Source organism: Cannabis sativa, chromosome 5 (assembly GCF_029168945.1).
Source record: "Cannabis sativa cultivar Pink pepper isolate KNU-18-1 chromosome 5, ASM2916894v1, whole genome shotgun sequence".
In the NCBI taxonomy this organism is placed as follows: Eukaryota; Viridiplantae; Streptophyta; class Magnoliopsida; order Rosales; family Cannabaceae; genus Cannabis; species Cannabis sativa.
In genome coordinates this window covers 881,495-900,873 of record NC_083605.1, presented here as the reverse complement: position 1 = coordinate 900,873, position 19,379 = coordinate 881,495, and the positions used below count along the sequence as shown (strand labels likewise).

The 19,379-nt window shown below is 31.9% G+C and overlaps 4 protein-coding genes across 4 annotated transcripts; 3 read left to right on the top strand and 1 right to left on the bottom strand.

Annotated features, from left to right (window-relative positions):
* The first annotated feature begins 4,557 nt into the window (after positions 1-4,557).
* On the top strand, positions 4,558-5,560 carry LOC133037723 (RING-H2 finger protein ATL79-like). The gene has a single exon (XM_061115145.1). The coding sequence runs from the start codon at positions 4,622-4,624 to the stop codon at positions 5,231-5,233; it is 612 nt and encodes a 203-aa protein (XP_060971128.1). The 5' UTR covers positions 4,558-4,621; the 3' UTR covers positions 5,234-5,560.
* Positions 5,561-8,137: 2,577 nt separating this feature from the next.
* On the top strand, positions 8,138-9,348 carry LOC115718172 (uncharacterized). The gene has a single exon (XM_030647134.2). It carries the CDS (start codon positions 8,322-8,324, stop codon positions 9,159-9,161), a length of 840 nt encoding a protein of 279 aa, XP_030502994.1. The 5' UTR covers positions 8,138-8,321; the 3' UTR covers positions 9,162-9,348.
* A 3,170-nt stretch (positions 9,349-12,518) lies between these two features.
* Positions 12,519-14,012, bottom strand: LOC133029091 (NDR1/HIN1-like protein 26). The gene has a single exon (XM_061115144.1). It carries the CDS (start codon positions 13,530-13,532, stop codon positions 12,912-12,914), a length of 621 nt encoding a protein of 206 aa, XP_060971127.1. The 5' UTR covers positions 13,533-14,012; the 3' UTR covers positions 12,519-12,911.
* Positions 14,013-14,987: 975 nt separating this feature from the next.
* LOC133037722 (uncharacterized) lies at positions 14,988-19,379 on the top strand. The gene is made up of 4 exons (XM_061115143.1): positions 14,988-17,371; positions 17,462-18,379; positions 18,494-19,017; positions 19,121-19,379. Exons 1-4 carry the CDS (start codon positions 16,442-16,444, stop codon positions 19,257-19,259), a joined length of 2,511 nt encoding a protein of 836 aa, XP_060971126.1. The 5' UTR covers positions 14,988-16,441; the 3' UTR covers positions 19,260-19,379.

Here is a 19,379-nt window from a genome sequence, read left to right as displayed (position 1 = left end):
ATTAATTAATTAATGGGGTTTTTTATGGAAAAGGTTTACAAATAAATATATATATATATAGGGATATGATTTTGTCCCGTGATGTACTTTCACGGAATGTATTCCGTGGTACATTAGATGGGTCTCAGGGTACATTAAATGAGTGTCAGGGTACGTTTTTATTTTTTAACCCTAATTACTCCTAGATCAATGTCAGCCGTTAGATCAAATAACTCTCTCATTTGACGGCTGCAGTACATTACGGATTACAATCCGTGAAAGTACAATAACGGGACAAAACCATATCCCTATACATATATATTGTGGAAAAAACAGTAGTAGGAGTAACTAGTTGTTATAAATGGTAACTGGTTATATATATATTTTAGAGGTTTTTTCATTTTTACATTTCAAAGCAGTTTTTTTTTTTTTTTTTTTTGGCTTTTTTACGGAATTTTACGTAGAAATTTCTATTGCAACCTAAATTGCAACAAAAAATCGTATAGAAATTCCTATTGCAACTAGTGCTATAACTACTTTAGAAACACAAACCGTAAATTTGAAAAAAAAAAATTAAAAAATTGTATATAGAAGAATTCTCTTATATTTTATTTTTTTTCCCATAAAATTACCGTTTTGAGTAAAAGGAAATCATATTTTTGCACATTATATAAAAACTCATAAAATTTGTAATAATTTTACTTAATTATTTTTAAAATAATTAGTAACAAAACTGTAATTAATAATAATAAAAACATTTTAACCTTGTGCAACATTGGGAGGATGTTTTAATCTTTGTAATGTATTGGATAGGATGATATGAAAAGACACCCCAACAAAACCATTTAATTATTCCATTCTTTTTTATAGAATATAGAAGCAAGTTAATATTTGAAAAAAAAAGGCTAAAAGTTAATTTACTATAATAATAAATTAAGTTGATATCTTAATAATTAGAATAATTATCTTTTTTACCCCCTGTACTTATGACACTATACTATTATGCCCCTTAATCTATTCAGCTTGTTACAAATAGTCCTTGTATAATTTTATATGCATACATTTAGTCCTTCTGTTTATTTTGTTTAAAAATACCGTTTGTATTAATGATGTGGTATTATAACAAAAGATAGAGTAGTAATTTCATCTCTTTTTAAAGAGAAAATTGACTATGAGGTGGCATAATAACTGACAATGAAAGATGATTAAAAAATGATTTCATAACCTTTTAAAAAAATTTAATAAAAATAATTTTATTAAAATAATTCCAATCATTTTTTAGCAGTTCAAATTAGAAAAAGGTGTAAAATTAGGATTTTACAGTATTTGAAGGAATAATTATCTTTTTTACCCCCTGTACTTATGACACTATACTATTATGCCCCTTAATCTATTCAGCTTGTTACAAATAGTCCTTGTATAATTTTATATGCATACATTTAGTCCTTCTGTTTATTTTGTTTAAAAATACCGTTTGTATTAATGATGTGGTATTATAACAAAAGATAGAGTAGTAATTTCATCTCTTTTTAAAGAGAAAATTGACTATGAGGTGGCATAATAACTGACAATGAAAGATGATTAAAAAATGATTTCATAACCTTTTAAAAAAATTTAATAAAAATAATTTTATTAAAATAATTCCAATCATTTTTTAGCAGTTCAAATTAGAAAAAGGTGTAAAATTAGGATTTTACAGTATTTGAAGAGATGGATATCACTAGAAAGAACATGGGATTTTTGGAAAATTAAGGTAATAATATTCTATTTTTTGTGATGTTATTTTTCATTTTTTTTTTCCTGTGATTATAATTTTTATGACTTGTAATTTATTTTCCTAATGGTATATAATTTTTCAACTACTATCTATGTATAATGCCACATTATTAATTTAACAGTCAACTTTAGTCAATTTTAACAGAATTAGATAGAAGGATTATACTATTCCAACTGATATATTTTAGGGGGTATTTTTAACTACACTTATAAATTAAGGGGCATCATAGTATAGTGTCATAAGTACAGGGACTAAAAAAGCTAATTATTCTATTTGAAGAGATGGATATCACTAGAAAGAACATGGGATTTTTGGAAAATTAAGGTAATAATATTCTATTTTTTGTGATGTTATTTTTCATTTTTTTTTTCCTGTGATTATAATTTTTATGACTTGTAATTTATTTTCCTAATGGTATATAATTTTTCAACTACTATCTATGTATAATGCCACATTATTAATTTAACAGTCAACTTTAGTCAATTTTAACAGAATTAGATAGAAGGATTATACTATTCCAACTGATATATTTTAGGGGGTATTTTTAACTACACTTATAAATTAAGGGGCATCATAGTATAGTGTCATAAGTACAGGGACTAAAAAAGCTAATTATTCTAATAATTATCTTTCAACAAGCATTGATTAAACATTAATTATTATGTTAATTTACCATCCGATAGTGATAATAATCAAGATAATTATTATGGTTCTCTCATGCCTATACTTGTTTTTGGTTGAGCTTTGAGTCCATAATTAAAAGACAGTTTCTAGTGATCATTCCCTAGGCAAGATTTCTTCAAGAGAAATATGATCATGATGATGAGTGAACTATAAATGTTGGGTTATTTATTTATTTTTTTTTAATAATGAGCTTACAAATAAATATAATTTATAGTTTTAGATAGTGTCTCGCCCGTGTACTTTTAATAAACGGTTCTGTCAGTAAATCTCACTGATTATATGATTTGATAATAGTAATAAGTAATATGTATTTATTAAGTTAAATAAATTAAAATAATAATAAAACTTAAATATAATATTAAATATTATGACTCTATAAGTAAAATTATTAAAAAAATATAGAACTAAAACTATATGTTAATTTATTTGTAAAATATCTTAAAAAGTTGAGTAATTATAAGTAATTAAATTCTAATAATTATTTATATAATTGTCTGTAAAATATTGTTAAGAAATTATATAAAAATAATCAAAGTTATAAAAAATACATATGATTTATGATTAGCTCAATAATTGTGAAACAATATAGAAAAGGAAAGCAGGAATTCGAGCAAAAACAGGTCGAACTAGTTAAGAAAAATGGATCGATCTAAGTAAAGTATGACACAAAAATATTAAGCCTACAAGCCGTACTGGACTTACCTTTAAAAATGTTGGTACAGTATGACACAACTTTTTGATAATTTTTTTTTTTGTAATATAACCAACTTGAAGATAATTTCTAATACGAACAGATATAGAAAATATAAATAATTTTGTCATAGCACTTTTAGATCGAGTTATAATTAATTTTTATTTTGACAAAAAATCAATTCATGGTCTTATTTGTACTATTTTAGAAAATATAGGGTCTATTTTTTTATTTAACAAAATAAAAGATTCGGTTGGTAACTTTTACAAAATACATGGTTCAAAATAGTATTTACCCAAATTAGAATGTGATATTTGTTATATGTTATTCACATGACATATATATCTTCAAAGAATCAAAATATATAAAGCAAAGAATTAAAGCCAAGTAGTAGCACTAATATGTAGTAAAATTAAGAATTAATTAATATTAACAAAAAGATTATCTTATAATTAAGATCAAAAGAAACACAAGGTGCTCCCCATAGGGTGGAAAATGGGAATTGGTATTTTCCTATTCCTTTCCCCGCACACCATGCTATACGCACGATCTCAAGCTATATATAAAAGTAGTCAAAAAGAAGACATAATAATAATAATAATAATAATAATAACAACAATAATATCATCACATCCCAACTTTATATCATTTCAAAAAGAGTGCACTAATTAACACTATTTCATTATTAAATTGTTAAAAGTTATGGTGTAATTAAGTAAGAGACTCTATATTACTTTAAAAAATAATTTTTAAAGAATATTGATAACTAGTCGTAGGGTATCACTTATAAAAAGTATTAGATATCACTGGTATTCAATAACAATGCTCAATAATAAAATATGTGCATCTTTCTCTCTAAGTTTCCCTCTACCAGTTCGTAACTTACGCTTGACTTTTTTGTCTAGCCAGGGCTTGCCGATCGTTTCTCGACCCTACAATGGCTCTAGTTAGGTTTTATTAATTTCTACACTATTTTTGATTTTATCGGGATTGTTGCTATTTTTTTGTCTGAGTGTTTATTTTTCTCTATTTTCTTTATTCATAGATGTCTCTCGAAAATTTTCGGTATTATAAACTACTTTAAAAATTTTTAAAAATTAATATGTAGTCATAAATAACTATAAATCTACAATTATAATGATACAAAAAAAACTAAAAAACATTCTTATATGCTTAAACAAATTACAAGTCTACCTAAATATCTTTTTAAAAGAGCACCGTAGACTTACTTTAAATTTTTAAGTAATTTGATTGCCAACAAAAATAAAAAGTCAAATTTTGAGAGAGATATGACTGAATCAAAATGGAATTTTTTTCCTTATCATGCTCTTCTTTCCCTACTTATATTATAATTATTAGTGCAGCTATATATATAGTAAAACCCATAAAATTGGCCCCACTTAAATAATTATTCTTTACCTATAAATAACCCAATATTTTTTTGTAGTTCTCTCTTCATCATATCTTAACATATCATTATATTTATATAAATGGGTTTGCCATACTTGAGTCTTATTAGAAGAAGTAATTATATTATAACAACTCTAAAACTCTTTCATCATCAAATCACTAATGCTACTTCTAAATTTTATTCTTCTTCTCTATTTTCCCATCTAAAACACTTTCTCACACTCATAAATTTTTTTAATAATACTATTAATCATGATCACGAGGATGATCATGATCACGATCATGATCATCGTCGTCCTCCTCCTTCATTAGTGGCAGTCCCGGCCGTGTTTTTTATCACGGCCGGTGAGTCAATCAAGAAGCGAATTCCAATGATGCCCTACAACACCTTGTTGGAGAAGAGTAACACTGGATCATCACCACCACCATCATCATCATGTAATTATTGCATTGTGTGTATGAATGAGATAGAGGGTAAGGAAGAGGTGAGAGTGCCAATCAACTGTTGCCACGTGTTCCACAAAGAGTGTTTGGATGCTTGGGTTGACCAAGGTCAACCTTCTTGTCCTCTTTGCCGATCCAAGTTGTTGGCACAAAATCAAGATGATGATGATGATGATGATGATCCATGGAGGAAGGAGAGGATGATGTACCTTTTTGGAGATGATTATCTCTTTGGTCACCACAATTAATAATCATTATTAATAAATAGTTACTTCTTCAATTATTTTATGATAATTGTATAGTTTCTCCTAGGTGTACCTAACACATATAGAATTTATCTATATAAAAATTGAAGGAAAAAAAGAGATATAAATATACAATATGATTAGACAAGTGTAATGATATTCTATCATTAATTGATAGCCTTTTTTTCCAATAACAAAATGGGGATCACTATCACTTGCTAAAATAGGAGTGTCATACTTTACCTGTTGTTTCTGTTTTAAATAAGTGTTATTGGACACCAATAATGTCTAATATCTTTAAATATGTTATTTTATGATTGATTAGCGCTACTATTTTTAAAATTATTATATTAAATTATATAAAATTCAATATTTAATTAGACAAATAGTGATATTGAGATGTAAAAAGGTATTAAGCACCATTGATACATTTTAGCATTTCTCCTTCTTTCTATATCATTGCTATATTAGGTATTAGTAGGGCTTGTAGGATTAGTTATTAGCAATCTTTTTGTAAAGTCCTTTTTTTTGGTAAGTTAGGTGACAAAATAATTTTTCCATGGTAAGATTGCTATGCATTCATTTTCGATTTCTTACCTTTTAAATTCGGTTTTTAGTTGCCATTTTCCTTGTTTGGAAAGTTGCACTTTCAGCTGAACTTTCCTTTGTTGAAATCTTCTCAAAAGAGAAGGAATTCTCTTTTGGAAAGTTGTCTTTTTTAGGGAAACTTTGAGTATTGCCTTTTCCTTATTAATTTCGATTGTATCTTGATACAATCAGAATATCTAATCTGTTTTTGGCAGGAATCAAGCATTGATAGAAGATCGGACCCGATTTTAGTAAGTTTCCCGTTTCTGGTCAAATCTGCTGCGTCAGCATCCGAATCTGATGTAGCAGATCGTATTTCTTTTGGAAAGTTTTTGTACACCTGCTAATTCGAACTTGTGGTTGCCTCTTTGGTTTCTATGGTCTATAAATAGAGCCTAGAGAGCAACCATTCGAATTACCTCTTCCATTATTTATTTTTTGCATTTATCTTTTGAGAGAAGAGAGTCTTTCTTTGTTTTGTGAGAGCCTAGTTGTTCATCTAGGTTCTAGTTGTTTTATTTCTGTTCTTACTCTATCCTAGAGGTTGTGAAGAACTACTTAACTGAACAAGAGATTGGTCTTCGGGAGAAGACTTGATAAAACCTTACTTCGGGAGGAAGTAAGCACTTGGTCTTCGGGAGAAGACTTGTTGAAGCCTTACTTCGGGAGGAAGTAAGCACTCACACTTCAAAGACGAAGGGAGTTCGGGCTTGAAGGTGTTTCAAGAAGTCGGATTCATAAAGTGGATTACAAAGGATTGCGGCAATACTTTAGGGGGAGTCTAAACTTGTTTAAGTCAATTGTCTTTGTAATTTTGATACTTTATTAATTGATTTCATTCTCTGGGCGTGGCCCCGTGGACTAGGAGTGTTCGTGAGAACACTGATACCACGTATAAATCTCTTGTGTCAAGTTATTTATTTTTCTGCAAATATTTTATATTCTGCCTGTTCAGTTTTGCTGTAGCAGAATTACTTTCTGCTGCTGCAAACGCTTACAGTTTTTATATTTTCTTATATACAACTGACATTTGCAAAAACACGGTTTTTTTACTTTTATTGTTATTATTGAATTAAAATATATTAGATTTAATATTAAATTACATTAATAATAATAAGGTGCCTAAATCACATTATTGCATAGTTAGGATTATTTGTGTACTATCCTTGGAGCACTATCTACATAATCACATTTTTTCTAAGAGGTTAGGTGTATCTCTTAACGGGATAGATAATGAGTCTTATTTAAAAATATATAAAATTAATTAAAAAAATTATATTATGTCCAATGAAACATAATATATTAATAATATTATATATGTTTGGTCTTTTTTTCTTTTTCTTTGTATAAACATATTAATTTAAATGAGCTGTTTTTATTGAAGATTGTGACTAAGATTGGTGTTAATTAATTTAAAAGTTGTATTTTGACTAATATGTTGGTTGTGGTGAAAAATATAGAGTCCTTGTTAGATAATGAATATTTTTTGGAGGGAATTTTTATTTTTATGGTTTTTAAAGTATAAATATTTAAAAATATGATTTTTTATTTGAAAAGTTTTATGAGAAAATTTTAGAAAAAGGTTAATAATATATGAAAAACAATATAAGGTACATGTTATCTCTCTTGTTACCAGCAAAAGAGTATCTAGTTACCTTAATTGATTTTTCCATATTTTTTTAACTTTTTATTTAATTCTCTCATAAAATAATATTTTTGAAAAAAAAAACCATATTTTTACAAAATATATATATACATAAAAACACATAATATTTGTAATTTTCACTATTTTTGGATGTAAGGACTTCCCTACTTAGCCTTATCCTATTTTTATTTCAGTAATACCAATTTTTGTTAGCCATATAAAATTCAAAACCTCTAAATTCCAAAACTTTTATATTTAATGAAATAAGATTCAAACCAATCTCACATATGTCGAAACTTGTCTTAAAAAAAAAAAAAAAATTACACTCTATATCCTTTTTATATTGTCCTCTTTTATTTTTACTTTCTTTTTTAAAATCTATCATTTTTACTTCTTTTTTTAAACATTGTACCAATTTTGTCCCTGTCACTTCAAGATACTCTCCATGTGATTCTCTTATGTAAGGGTATTTTGGGTACAATACATATAAAAAGAGATATGTTTCAAATAAATATAAAATTAGAGGTAAATTTGATTAATTGATGAATAAAATAGGTATTTTTCAACTTACCCAAAAAAAAATACCATATTTTAGTTTTGGGCCCATTAGGCCCAAACATTTGATGATGTGAAAGCCCATAAAATTGTGTGGTCCAGAGTTTTGACAGTAACCAGACACAGAATATTATAATCTCAATATCCAAACACACACTCAAAACCTCTCCTTCTTCTTCTCCCTCTCTCTCAATCTTATCTTCTGACAGAAATTGACCATTAACACCCTCCTCCATTACACCTCCTATCCCCTACTTCCCACAACAACTAACCCCTCTTTATTTAAACCACTTAAATTTTGACATGTCACCTCCGCACTCTCACCAACCAATCAGAAACTGCCACCTCAACCTCCCACACAAACTCCCAACCTTACCCGATCTTTTTCTCACAGCTATCTCCGTTTGTTTTCTCTACTCAAAACAACAACCTTTGCCCCCAATTTTATCTTTCCCATTTTGCCCTCGTCGTTTTCTCAAAATTCCAACTATGTCCCTAAACCACCGGACCGCTGCAACAACCGTCGCTCGCTTCGCAAACCCTAAGTCCTTATCGGAATGGCTCAAGCCAAGGTTACCCTCCGACTCCTTCGCCTCATGGGGAGTTAAGCCCGGAACGAAGAACGTTCACAATCTCTGGCTCGAACTCTCCGAAGGCGAAACCTCTCTCGCCGATTCCTCTCCTCCGGTTCGTACAGTTCAAGTCGTCACAGTTCGAATTCTCGACGACGACCGTAGGGTTTTGATCGAGTCTCATCAAGAGTTATCTGACGGTACCGTTAGAAGCCGTGAAAGACCGTTATCTGAGAAGATGAAGCCGTTTGAGGATATTGAATCGGCTGTGGTTAGGGCTGTTGAAGAAGAGCTTGGTTCGGTTGTTAATGGTTCTTCTGCTGTGAGAATCGTTCCTGGATCGTACCGGAAGACGGTGGAGGAACGGAATTCGGTTTCGTACCCGGGCTTGCCTGCTCGGTATGAATTGCATTCGGTGGAAGCTTTTGTCGATGGTCTTCCCGATGGTGAATTTTGCACGGTTGAGGACGGTGAATACAAGGATTGTGAAAATTCTAGGGTTGCAGATGAAGCTGTGTCTGTAAAAAAGCATTTTTGGAGATGGGTTAGTGATGATTCGGTTAAACCATGATTTTGTCATCATCATTATTTTAGGGTTTATTTGATGCATAATATAATCAAGCTTTTTTTTGGGGGATTGTATACGTAGGAATGATTATGATTATAGGAGAAGTATTCTATTCAATTTTGAGTTTTTGAGTTCTTGTAAAGTTTGTAGCTTTAATTTTAATTAAATTATGAAATTTTTCACCTTGTTATATGAGATTTGTATTCATTTTTGGCTTTAGTGTTGAATAATAATATACTTTTTGTTTTTTTTTTTATGGTTTTAGTCATTTTTTTCAGCCTGATTTGAGTATTACAGAATATTAATTCCAAGATTACTATCTAGCTTATTCAGCCTGATTTGGGTTTAGTGATGATTTGGCTAAACCTTGATTTTGTTCCAAGTGGGTATGTTTGAGATCATCATTTTTTTGGGGGGTTTTATTTGATGCATAATATAATCTGTGTTTAGGAGGTTTATAGGTTTTGATCCCTAAATTGCTTATACAATTATAAATTAAGCTCTTTTTGGGACTGTATACATAAGAATGATTATGTTTATAAGAGAAGTATTGTGTTCATTATTGAGTTTTGAGTTATTGTAAAGTTTATAGCTATAATTTCAATAAAAGTATGAAAATTTTCACCTTGTTATATGTGGCTCTGAGATTTGTATTCAATTTTGGCTTTAGTGTTTCATATACTTTTTGTAGTTTTAGTCATTTTTTTTTGAGTATTACAGAATATTAAATCAAGATTACTATCTAGCTTATCTTTCCTTAATAAAAACAATACTATAGTGCTAGTGCTTTTTCGCGATTTCTATTCCATCCCATTTCATTTCGGGATAGACGGCTTTCTCTCAAAAATTCCATCCTTGATGAACTCTCGATTCAAGGCTCAAGCACATCTTAGACTCTCTGAACCGAGCAAATGTCGACCCCAAATGATCCAAATGCTGCTACATTGAAAACTTAGTTGGGTTATTAGATTACTTTAATGGGCATTAGCCTTCAAAAAGGAAAGCACTTGACTAAAATTAACATGTGAAAAAGAAAACCTTGAACTAGATATTGTGTAGTGAAACCTTAGTACTGGGTGACCTGTTTTGTATCTAAAGCTTTCAGAAAAGACAACTATACATTTATCTTGTTCTTGCACAATAGAGAAGAATGGCTCACTTTTTTTTATGCATATGGGATCAACTTGTATATTAACCTTGCAAATCTACTACTGAATGAGGGGGGGCAGAAGATTGTGCTGGTCTATTCAACATGTAAAGTAAGCTCTTTTTGTTCAGAAAGCTTTGTTTTTAGCTTGTGTTACAATTTTCTTTGTGGAGTTTGAATCATCATCAAACTTTTTAAAGTTATTAGTTTTGTGAAGTTGAGAAGATAGCGGCTGGTGGAATGGGCCACCATGATTGTCTTTTATTGATGCCTTTTCTTGTTGATCAGCATGATCCACCATTTCCATAATCTCATATTGAATATTCATATTTAAGGAAAATTAAAATATATAAGTAATAGAATAGGTATATTATCTCAGTCTCTCTAATGCCATTTGTTTTGGATTCCAGTAAGCCTCTGCAGAATTCTTCTGGTTTGAATTTAGTGATAAATCTTTTTCTCTTTTTAGAGAAACACTTTTTTGAAGATAGGGCTTGGGAATCTTTTCAAGTCAAGCTATTTGAATAGTCACATAGACTAACCTTTTAACTTTTTTTTCAGGAAGAGTGATGGTCTTGAAGGAGAGAGATCTTTTAACCATTGTTATGTAACAATAATTTGATTATGTCCATACTATGCATTCTTCAGATCTTCTAACATTTGTGACTCAATTATGCTATGGTTTGGGAGATTCATACCCATTATAACAATATTCAGTAGACTCTTCTTGGGTCACATCTAAGCCGCTGATTGTGGGAAAAAAAGTGCAAAAGTTTTGATTTTTATATTTTTAGAAGGGAAAATAAGTCTCTTTTTGAATTGGGAATATTGATGTAAAGGTGAATCACATGTTGATGTAAATAGAATATTACAATGAACCTCTTTTTTACTATGCTGATCATCCTTGAGAATGGTTCACTTTTTTTACAGATGGTGAATCTTGACTTGTGAAGAACATGTTTTTGTTTCAAAAAAGCCCTTCCTTTATCAATGGGGAGCAGCTGTAGAGGGCAGTTGGAAAGTTAAGACTCTGCTAACGATCGTCGATCAGTTCAAACCAGAAGATTGACTTTTTACTCCGGGAGACTTAGGTATGTTCTACCTAAGTTGAATAGTATAGACATTATAGTATTGTTCTTTGTTCCCAAGTCCTTCCTTTATTTAAATCTTTATTTATAATAAACTCTCTCCTTTACTGCTTTAATCTGCAAAGTTGATATTAGTGATTTAGTTAAAAGAAGATTCTTTCGAGTTTACGGAATTGAATTGGTTTACTTGTCTAACTTAAACTTGCTTTTGGACTTTATTATGTTTGCTGGTAATTTTTTAATCATTGATTGCACTCTGCTTTTGGTGGGGCGTTGCTGCTATTTCGAACAAGTAAGTTTATGTCTTTGTGATGGTGGGAGCCTCAGAGAGAATATTTTTTGTGGGCAACTCAAAAAAGTAGCTTTTGTTTTTGTGAGATCAGGACAATTATGGGGTAATCTCTTGAGGGTTACTCTTCTTTTGTACTAGTAAACCCGATAACCGAAATTACATCAGAAGCTTGTTCATTTAGCAAGATTTTTACCTATGCTGGTTTGATGAATTATTTAGTGTTAGTGTTTTTCTGGGTTGTTTTGATCATATTTTTTTTTAGTATTTGTGGGGACATTTCAGGTGGGAGGTGTTATAGCTTTTAAGATCCTAAGAAAGCTAACTTACTTTTAAGATTTGTGGCAGTAGATTTTCCCCATCTTTGATTTTCCTTTTGCTTTTTCTCAATAAAGAGGTAGAGTGAAAGCATTTTTTGTTTTTAAACTATTAAAAACCATAACAAAAACAAAATATGAAATGAATCTAAGTGGAGAAGTTTGCAGGTGTACCTCTAAGTCTAACCATATATTTTATTTGTGAATTTCAAGTAATGATGAAAAACATTCATTTAAAACATGGGATCATCTGTACTTTTCTTCAAAGACAATTAGAAATGGTTATATCCTGATTTGAACTTTGAGTCTTATCTATATCAGTATAACATATAACAGAATAGTATATTTCAGTATATTCATATCATGACATGACCAAGTTTCATTTTCTGGGTGTGGTTCAAAACAGGCAAGAAAAAGAGAGAAAGATTCAAGTTGCAATATTTTGATACAAAAGGAATCTGGTCATGATGCAGGTACTAAGAAAACTTTTCTTTTTAATTATTGAAAAGATGAGGGATATAACTGCAAAATTGAACAATTTTCATTGCCAAGAAAGCAACCAATCTTCTTCCTTTTTATCAACTTTTCTCTTTAGAATCTCACTTTCATCATTAAACCTTTCACTTATTGACTCACTCTTTCATATCTTCATAGCCAAAAAACCAAAGCAAAACTCAACAAAGCATAAAACAATCCTATATCCTTCATTATCCTCAGTCAGAAGAAATAAAAAAACAAAAGTCACAATCCAACCAAACTTTCTTCTTAACTTACAATATTTTTTGTTACTATCTTTTGTTATATCAAATAGTTACTAATAATAATTCACAAGAACACTTTTCTAGTAACAACAATATACAATTCATACTAAAACTCACTGAAGAAGATTGCTATAAGTTAGTTTTCTTAGTTTCAAACCGAAGTAGAACATTGAGTCCCTTGCTTACCGGTCGAAAGAGAAGGTCCAAAAGCCATAACAGCGACACAATTCACATTCAACCGGTATTTACCAGAGACCCAAGTTCCTACCTTCCACCGAAGACGGGCATTGAGTTTAAGATTCAGAACTAATCTTCCAACATTCTTATCGCGCTCTACTTCATAACCGAAGGAAGGTGCAACAGGTAAGCCAATTCCCACCAGAGAAGCTGATAAGAGATTAGTATCTTCATGTCCTTGGTAGAAAGGAGGAAGAGAAGTGTAAAGAGTAATCTGTTGGCCTTTGTAAGTGGCATAAACTTGTAACTCGTCGTAGTAAATACCAATTTTCTGATTCGGGTTTTTAGAGAATAGAGTGAGTTGGATTGATGAGTTGAGGAGATTAACATTTGAGAGGTTTAAGAGGTAAATATCAGCTTCTTTGAGTGAAAACTCAGGCTTTGTTGGGTGAAGGATTAGCCAAACTAAGAGTATTATGGAGAGGATTGTAGTGAATAGAGCAGAGCCAGCACAGACAAGCTTCTTGTAAGCCTTTTCAACGTTCACTCCTTGTTTGCCACAGTGTTTAGGAGATTTTACAGATATTATAGACATTTGCAGATGGAGAGAAAGAGAGAAGAGAGAAGAGGGAATAGAGATGAGGAGGTTAACAAGGCTAAGGAAGAAGAGTTAAGGTTTGATGGGGTTTTATAAAGGGAGGTGTATGAAGTAGAAAGCAGCAATAATTTTTGATCTGATATATGCTTTTGACTAGCAGCTCCTAATGGTAATGGTGGGGGTAGTTGTTGCTGAGATATTTAGTATTTACTTGGTAACTTCTGGAATGTGCTTATATATATATATATATAGGAAAGTTTTATAATAGGGACATCACTTTTGTTCATACTGATAGGTCTATTTATAGCATTTAGAAAAATTAGAAGCGTTTTTTCATTTTTACAGTTTAAAATAATTTTTTTTTGTATTTTTACGAAAATCTACATAGCAACCTATAAAGCAACTTAAATCGTAATTAAAATTTACATAGAAACTAGCCTAGCAACCCAAATTGTAAATTTAAAAAAAATAAAAATAAAAAATAGTATATGATGTAATTCTTTAAAATTATATGTATGTTGTAGTTATAAAAGATAATCTATCTGTTTTCAAAATATTTAAAATAATTTATAATGTCGAAAATAACGTTTAAATTTTTTAATTCATATGTCCAACTACTCTATTTTTTACATTATAACTTATTTAGAATTTTTCAAAGTGAAATATTTACTATAATTATAATAATTTCTTGAAATGTCTAAAACATACTATATTTATATTTATATATATATGTTCAATCTCTTTGGACCCTTTGATTGTTGGACTACCACTTGATAAGAAAGTTTGACTGGAATTCCATGCATGCATAGATGTTCTCATCACCTTTTCAATCATGCAATGCAATGCAATACATATGTTGATCTCAATGTGAGTTGATAAAAAGACAAGGTGAGTTGAAGTGGGACGAGTTTGGCCTTTTTTGAAAAAGCAAATTAATGAGTTTCTTACACGTTCATATCATTAATTAATTGACTTACAATTACATTAAAGTTCACATTTCAAGATTGATTAAAGTTATATAAAAGCCTCAACTAATTTGGTGCAAGGCCCTATTCTTATTATTATTATTATTATTATTATTAGGGAAATTTGAATTTGTATGCTTAATAACTAGGGAAATTGGAAACCTAATAGAATAGTTGATATAATTTGTAAAATGGGATACATTTTAGTAAAACCCAATTTTACCCCCCTCATTTGAAAAGTCACTCTCTCTCTCTTCGTCCCCTCTCTCTCTTCGTCCCCCTATTCTCTCAAACCAAACAACTTCGCCCGAACCCTCCCCACACGATGAGCAGACCCTCTCCACCGCGTACGACCGAAGCCCCAGCCCCCTCTCCACCGCGCAGGATCGATTCTCCAGCCCCCCTCCACGGCGTACGAAGGTCCAGCCACCCTCCACCGCGTACGACCCAAACGGAAATGGCCAAGGTATGTTCGACCTTTTTTTTTTTTTATTTTTGTTATTGCTTTGAGTGATTATGACATAGAGTATGATTTTAGGGTTTGATTTGAAAGGATTTGTTAGATTTAGGGGTTGATTAGGCTAAGAAATCTGTTTGGAAGACAATGGCCCGATGGGACCCCCGATGGGCCCGATGCTATGGCCCGATGTAGGAATAAATGTGTGAAATAAAGTATCAGGTCCGATGGGACCCCCGATGGGTCCGATGCTATGGCCCGATGTAGGAATAAATGTGTGGAATTTAGTATCAGGTCCGATGGCCCGATGGGACCCCCGATGGGTCCGATGCTATGGCCCGATGTAGGTGTGTTTTTGTAAAATAAAGTATTGGGGTCAGATGGCCCGATGGGACCCCCCGATGGGTCCGATGTTATGGCCCGATACTTGGACCGAATTTGGGAAATAAAGGATAGGGTCCGATGGCCCGATGGGACCCCCGATGGCCCGATGGGCCGATTTCATGCAGGCCCGATGGTCTTCTTCGAAGGGTCCGATTGGGGTTTTTTGTAGGTTAGGGGTCCGATGGGGAAGGTGTAGGCCCGATGGGCCGATTGTATGTAGGCCCGATTGGGCCGATTGTAGGCCCGATGGGGCCGATGGGTTTTATTATTGATTTTTTTTTAGTTTTTTTAAATATTAGTAATTGTTTTATGTATTATTTTATTTGTAATGAATTATTAAGTATTGTTTAATTAATAATTGTTTTATTATTAATAATGAATTATTGTATTCTTTTTATATTATTGTATTAATTTTTTTTGTTTTAATAATTATTGTTTTTTAAATAATTATTAATTGTTGTATTAGTTTTTCTTGTTTTATTAATTATTGTATTTTTATTAATTATTAATTAATATTTTATTATTAATTATAAATTATTGTATTAATTTGTATTGTTTTATTAAATATTATTTTCGTACTAATTATTAATTATTAATTGTTAATTTTTATTATTTAGTAATTAATGTTTTATTAATCATTATTAATTATAGTATTAATTTGTATTGTTTTATTAATTATTTTTTTTGTACTAATTATTAATTATTAATTTTTATTATTTATTAATTATTGTTTTATTATTAATTATTAATTTTTGTATTAATTTTTATTGTGTTATTAATTTTTTATTATTTATTGATTATTGTTTTATTAATAATGATTAATTATTGTATTATTTTTTATTATTTTATTATTTATTAATTATTGTTTATTATTAGTTATTAATTATTAATTTTTGTTAATTATTAATTAATGTTTATTATTAATTATTAACTATTATAATAATTTGTATTGATTTATTAATTATTATTTTTTTACTAATGATTAATTATTAATTTGTATTATTTATTAATTATTGTTTTATTATTAATTATTATTTTTTGTATTAATTTTTATTGTCTTATTAATTTTTTATTATTTATTGATTATTGTTTTATTATTAATGATTAATTGTTGTTTATTTATAGGTTTAGGGTGTGATATAATTTTGTTTTTTTTTTTGCAGTCTTCCAAAGTTCCACGACTTTTACTGCCAGTGTCTGAACATTACACTGGTCGTGTTACTTGGCGGGGCGGTAGTTACTATTACCCCAAAGTAAAAGCCAAGTTTGTACAAATGCAGTTGTTGGAAAGGGTGAAGGAGGAATCCCCTTTCAACAATTTTTTTGAGAGAGAGCCATTAGCGTTTTCAGGTGCTCTTATCCATCAACTCTTCATGCATAAGATAAAATCAGATAAAGAGGATGAGGTGCATTTTTATATTGCAAAGAAGAGATGCCGATTCGGCCGAACTGAGTTTGCCTTAGTGACTGGGCTTAATTTGTTACGTGGACCGACTGAGGCTGAGGTTTCGGAGAGGGCGACGTCAGACCGGTTGATAGTAGAATATTTTAATGGGGATCCATCTATCAGCATTGGTCGTCTGCGCAGCGTCTTTGAGAGCTGCACTGAGAAGGATGATTGTTACAAGTTGGGTTTGGTGCTGTTCGTGATGGGTGTTCTGACTGGGAAAGAAGAGAAGACCCTGGTCCCCCCATTTATCATTAGAATGGTTGAGGACCTCCCTTTTTTCTACAATTACCCGTGGGGGAAAATTTCTTTCAACTTGTTGAAAGATACTTGGAGTAAGGACTTCGTACAAAAGAAAAAGCATATGGATGAGAAGATTGAGAAGGGAACGACTCAGAAGGAGTCAAAGTATTCGGCCTATGGATATGCTGTAGCATTGCAGTATTGGGCTTATGAGTCCATCCTCGAGCTTGCTGAGAAATTCGCAATCAGAAGATCGCATCGCTTTCCCCGAATGGTGAACTGGGAGAGTAAGGATGCCCCACTCGGGAAAGAGGAAGTCATCAGATTATTTGCAAAAAAAGTGAGTTTGTTAATTCATTGCATTTGCTTAGGTTTATTTATTTATTTTATTTTAATTTAAGTCTAATAATCAATTTGTTATAATTTGCAGTTGACAGTGTACTCCGTTTTATGTCCGCGGAGTAATGAGGCCGAGTTTTTGAGCCACGTCACTGGAGGTGAGGCGCCTCTATTTGTGGATATGGAGGAATTGGTTATTGGCGATGATGGCCAGCCTACTCAGGATAGTTTGCGCAGCCAAGCTTCAAAGCTTGCACTCACGCTAGAACAGCGAGCGGAGGAAGCTGGAATCTTCAGAGATGATACACCACCACATTCTCCACCATCAGGGGCCCGTTCTGTTCCACCGTCTGCCTCAATGCCCGATTCTGCATCTATGCCGCAGTCAGCATCTATTCCCAGCACCTCACGGCCTCGGTGTGCCAATATCTTCGCCATATTGGCAAGATTGGAGCGTGTTGAAAAGGAACAGCTTGCTTTGAAGCAAGGCCAGACTGATATTTTGAAAGGGCAGAATGAGATAATGGGTTACTTGAAGACCCTATTGGCTCTTATGGGAGATCGAGCAGAAGGCCCAATACGCAGAGGCGAGCCACGGCCGGACGCCGTGTCTCCAGAGATGAGTTCATTCTTCCGAATGATTACGGTACCTAATGATGAGGAAGATGTACTCCGGACACCTCGAACATGCTCGGTCACGTCCATTGGAGATACCCAAGATCTCAGAGGTTCAGGTTTTGAGACCGTTCCAACACCGGTGGAGAAGAGAACGAAGAAAAGGCCAAGGTGGTTTGACGAGTACACCGAAATGAAGAAGAAGATGAAGCCATCAACAACCAATGTGAATGTTGACCCACTTCGGCCCGTTGATGAGAAGCTACTACATAGTTTTCGAAATTGGTTAGTGGGAACCATCGGAAACAAGTATCCGAGGGACGTCTTCACCGGTCTGTGTGGCGTGGCTTGGTTCTCGACCCTAAATACAGACAAACTATGGCTTTCTGATGACGTAAGTTTATTAACTAAGTATTATATGTTGTTATTTACTGCTTTTTACCGTTGTTATTTGTTTTTTTTTTTAATGTTGTTATTTACTGCTGACTTATTTATATGTGCTGTGCAGCATTTGGATGCTGCTTTCCATATGATGAGGAGGAGGCAACACTTCTTCCCGGAGTTGTACCCACGTAAGTGTACTGTGATGCCATCTTGGTTTACCTCATCGTTGAGGGGTCGGTGGGATGCTTGGAAGAGCAATACTGACCATGATGGTTTTGTTTGGGATGAGTCCATCTTGGAACTCCTTCGTGGGGATCCAAACCAATTTTTGCCTTCTTGGAAGGGTATGGAGTGCATATACATGTCCATGTTCTTGAACAGACCGGAACATTGGATCGCTATGGAGGTCAATCTTGAGTTGTGGAAGATATTCCTCTTCGATTCGAGTCTTGGATCTCTAACGAAAGACGAACTGAATTCGCTTATGGATGTGTGGTGCCCTTTACTAGCCAAATTGGTGGACCAGTGTGGTGTATGTGACACTCATTACATGGTGATGGTCCCTCAAATGACAGCCTCCGAAAGTCAGGTCAGACCCTTCGACTGGGAAATGATGGACAATAAAGTTGTACCTCAGACAAAATCGAGGTAATTTAAATGCATTTTTTTTATAGTATGTTTATTAATTAACAAAAAAATTTTATAATATTCTCTATGGTTTATTAAATTTGGCGTTTACCTACTATTGCAGCGGCGATTGTGGAATGTACGTCATAGAGCATATTGAGCATAAGTTATTGGATCTACCATTCGATGGAGTACATGATCAGCATATGTCGCTCTTTCGGCAGAGATGGGCAGTAGATTTATTCTACCAGAACTTGGCATGAACTTTAGATGTTTAATTTTTTATATTTGTTGAACAATGTTTACTTTTACACTTTTCAATTTGAACAAACTACTTTCACTAAAATTATTTTATTTTATCAGTAGAACTTGTTTTTGGCTCA

Excerpts from the sequence above, each read along its gene's own strand:
- LOC133037723 (XM_061115145.1), top strand. The coding sequence starts at position 4,622 with ATGGGTTTGCCATACTTGAGTCTTATTAGAAGAAGTAATTATATTATA.
- LOC115718172 (XM_030647134.2), top strand. The coding sequence starts at position 8,322 with ATGTCACCTCCGCACTCTCACCAACCAATCAGAAACTGCCACCTCAAC.
- LOC133029091 (XM_061115144.1), bottom strand. The coding sequence starts at position 13,532 with ATGTCTATAATATCTGTAAAATCTCCTAAACACTGTGGCAAACAAGGA.
- LOC133037722 (XM_061115143.1), top strand. The coding sequence starts at position 16,442 with ATGATTAATTGTTGTTTATTTATAGGTTTAGGGTGTGATATAATTTTG. Across the intron at positions 17,372-17,461 it reads TCAGATTATTTGCAAAAAAA|TTGACAGTGTACTCCGTTTT; the intron begins GTGAGTTTGTTA and ends TATAATTTGCAG. Across the intron at positions 18,380-18,493 it reads AACTATGGCTTTCTGATGAC|CATTTGGATGCTGCTTTCCA; the intron begins GTAAGTTTATTA and ends TGTGCTGTGCAG.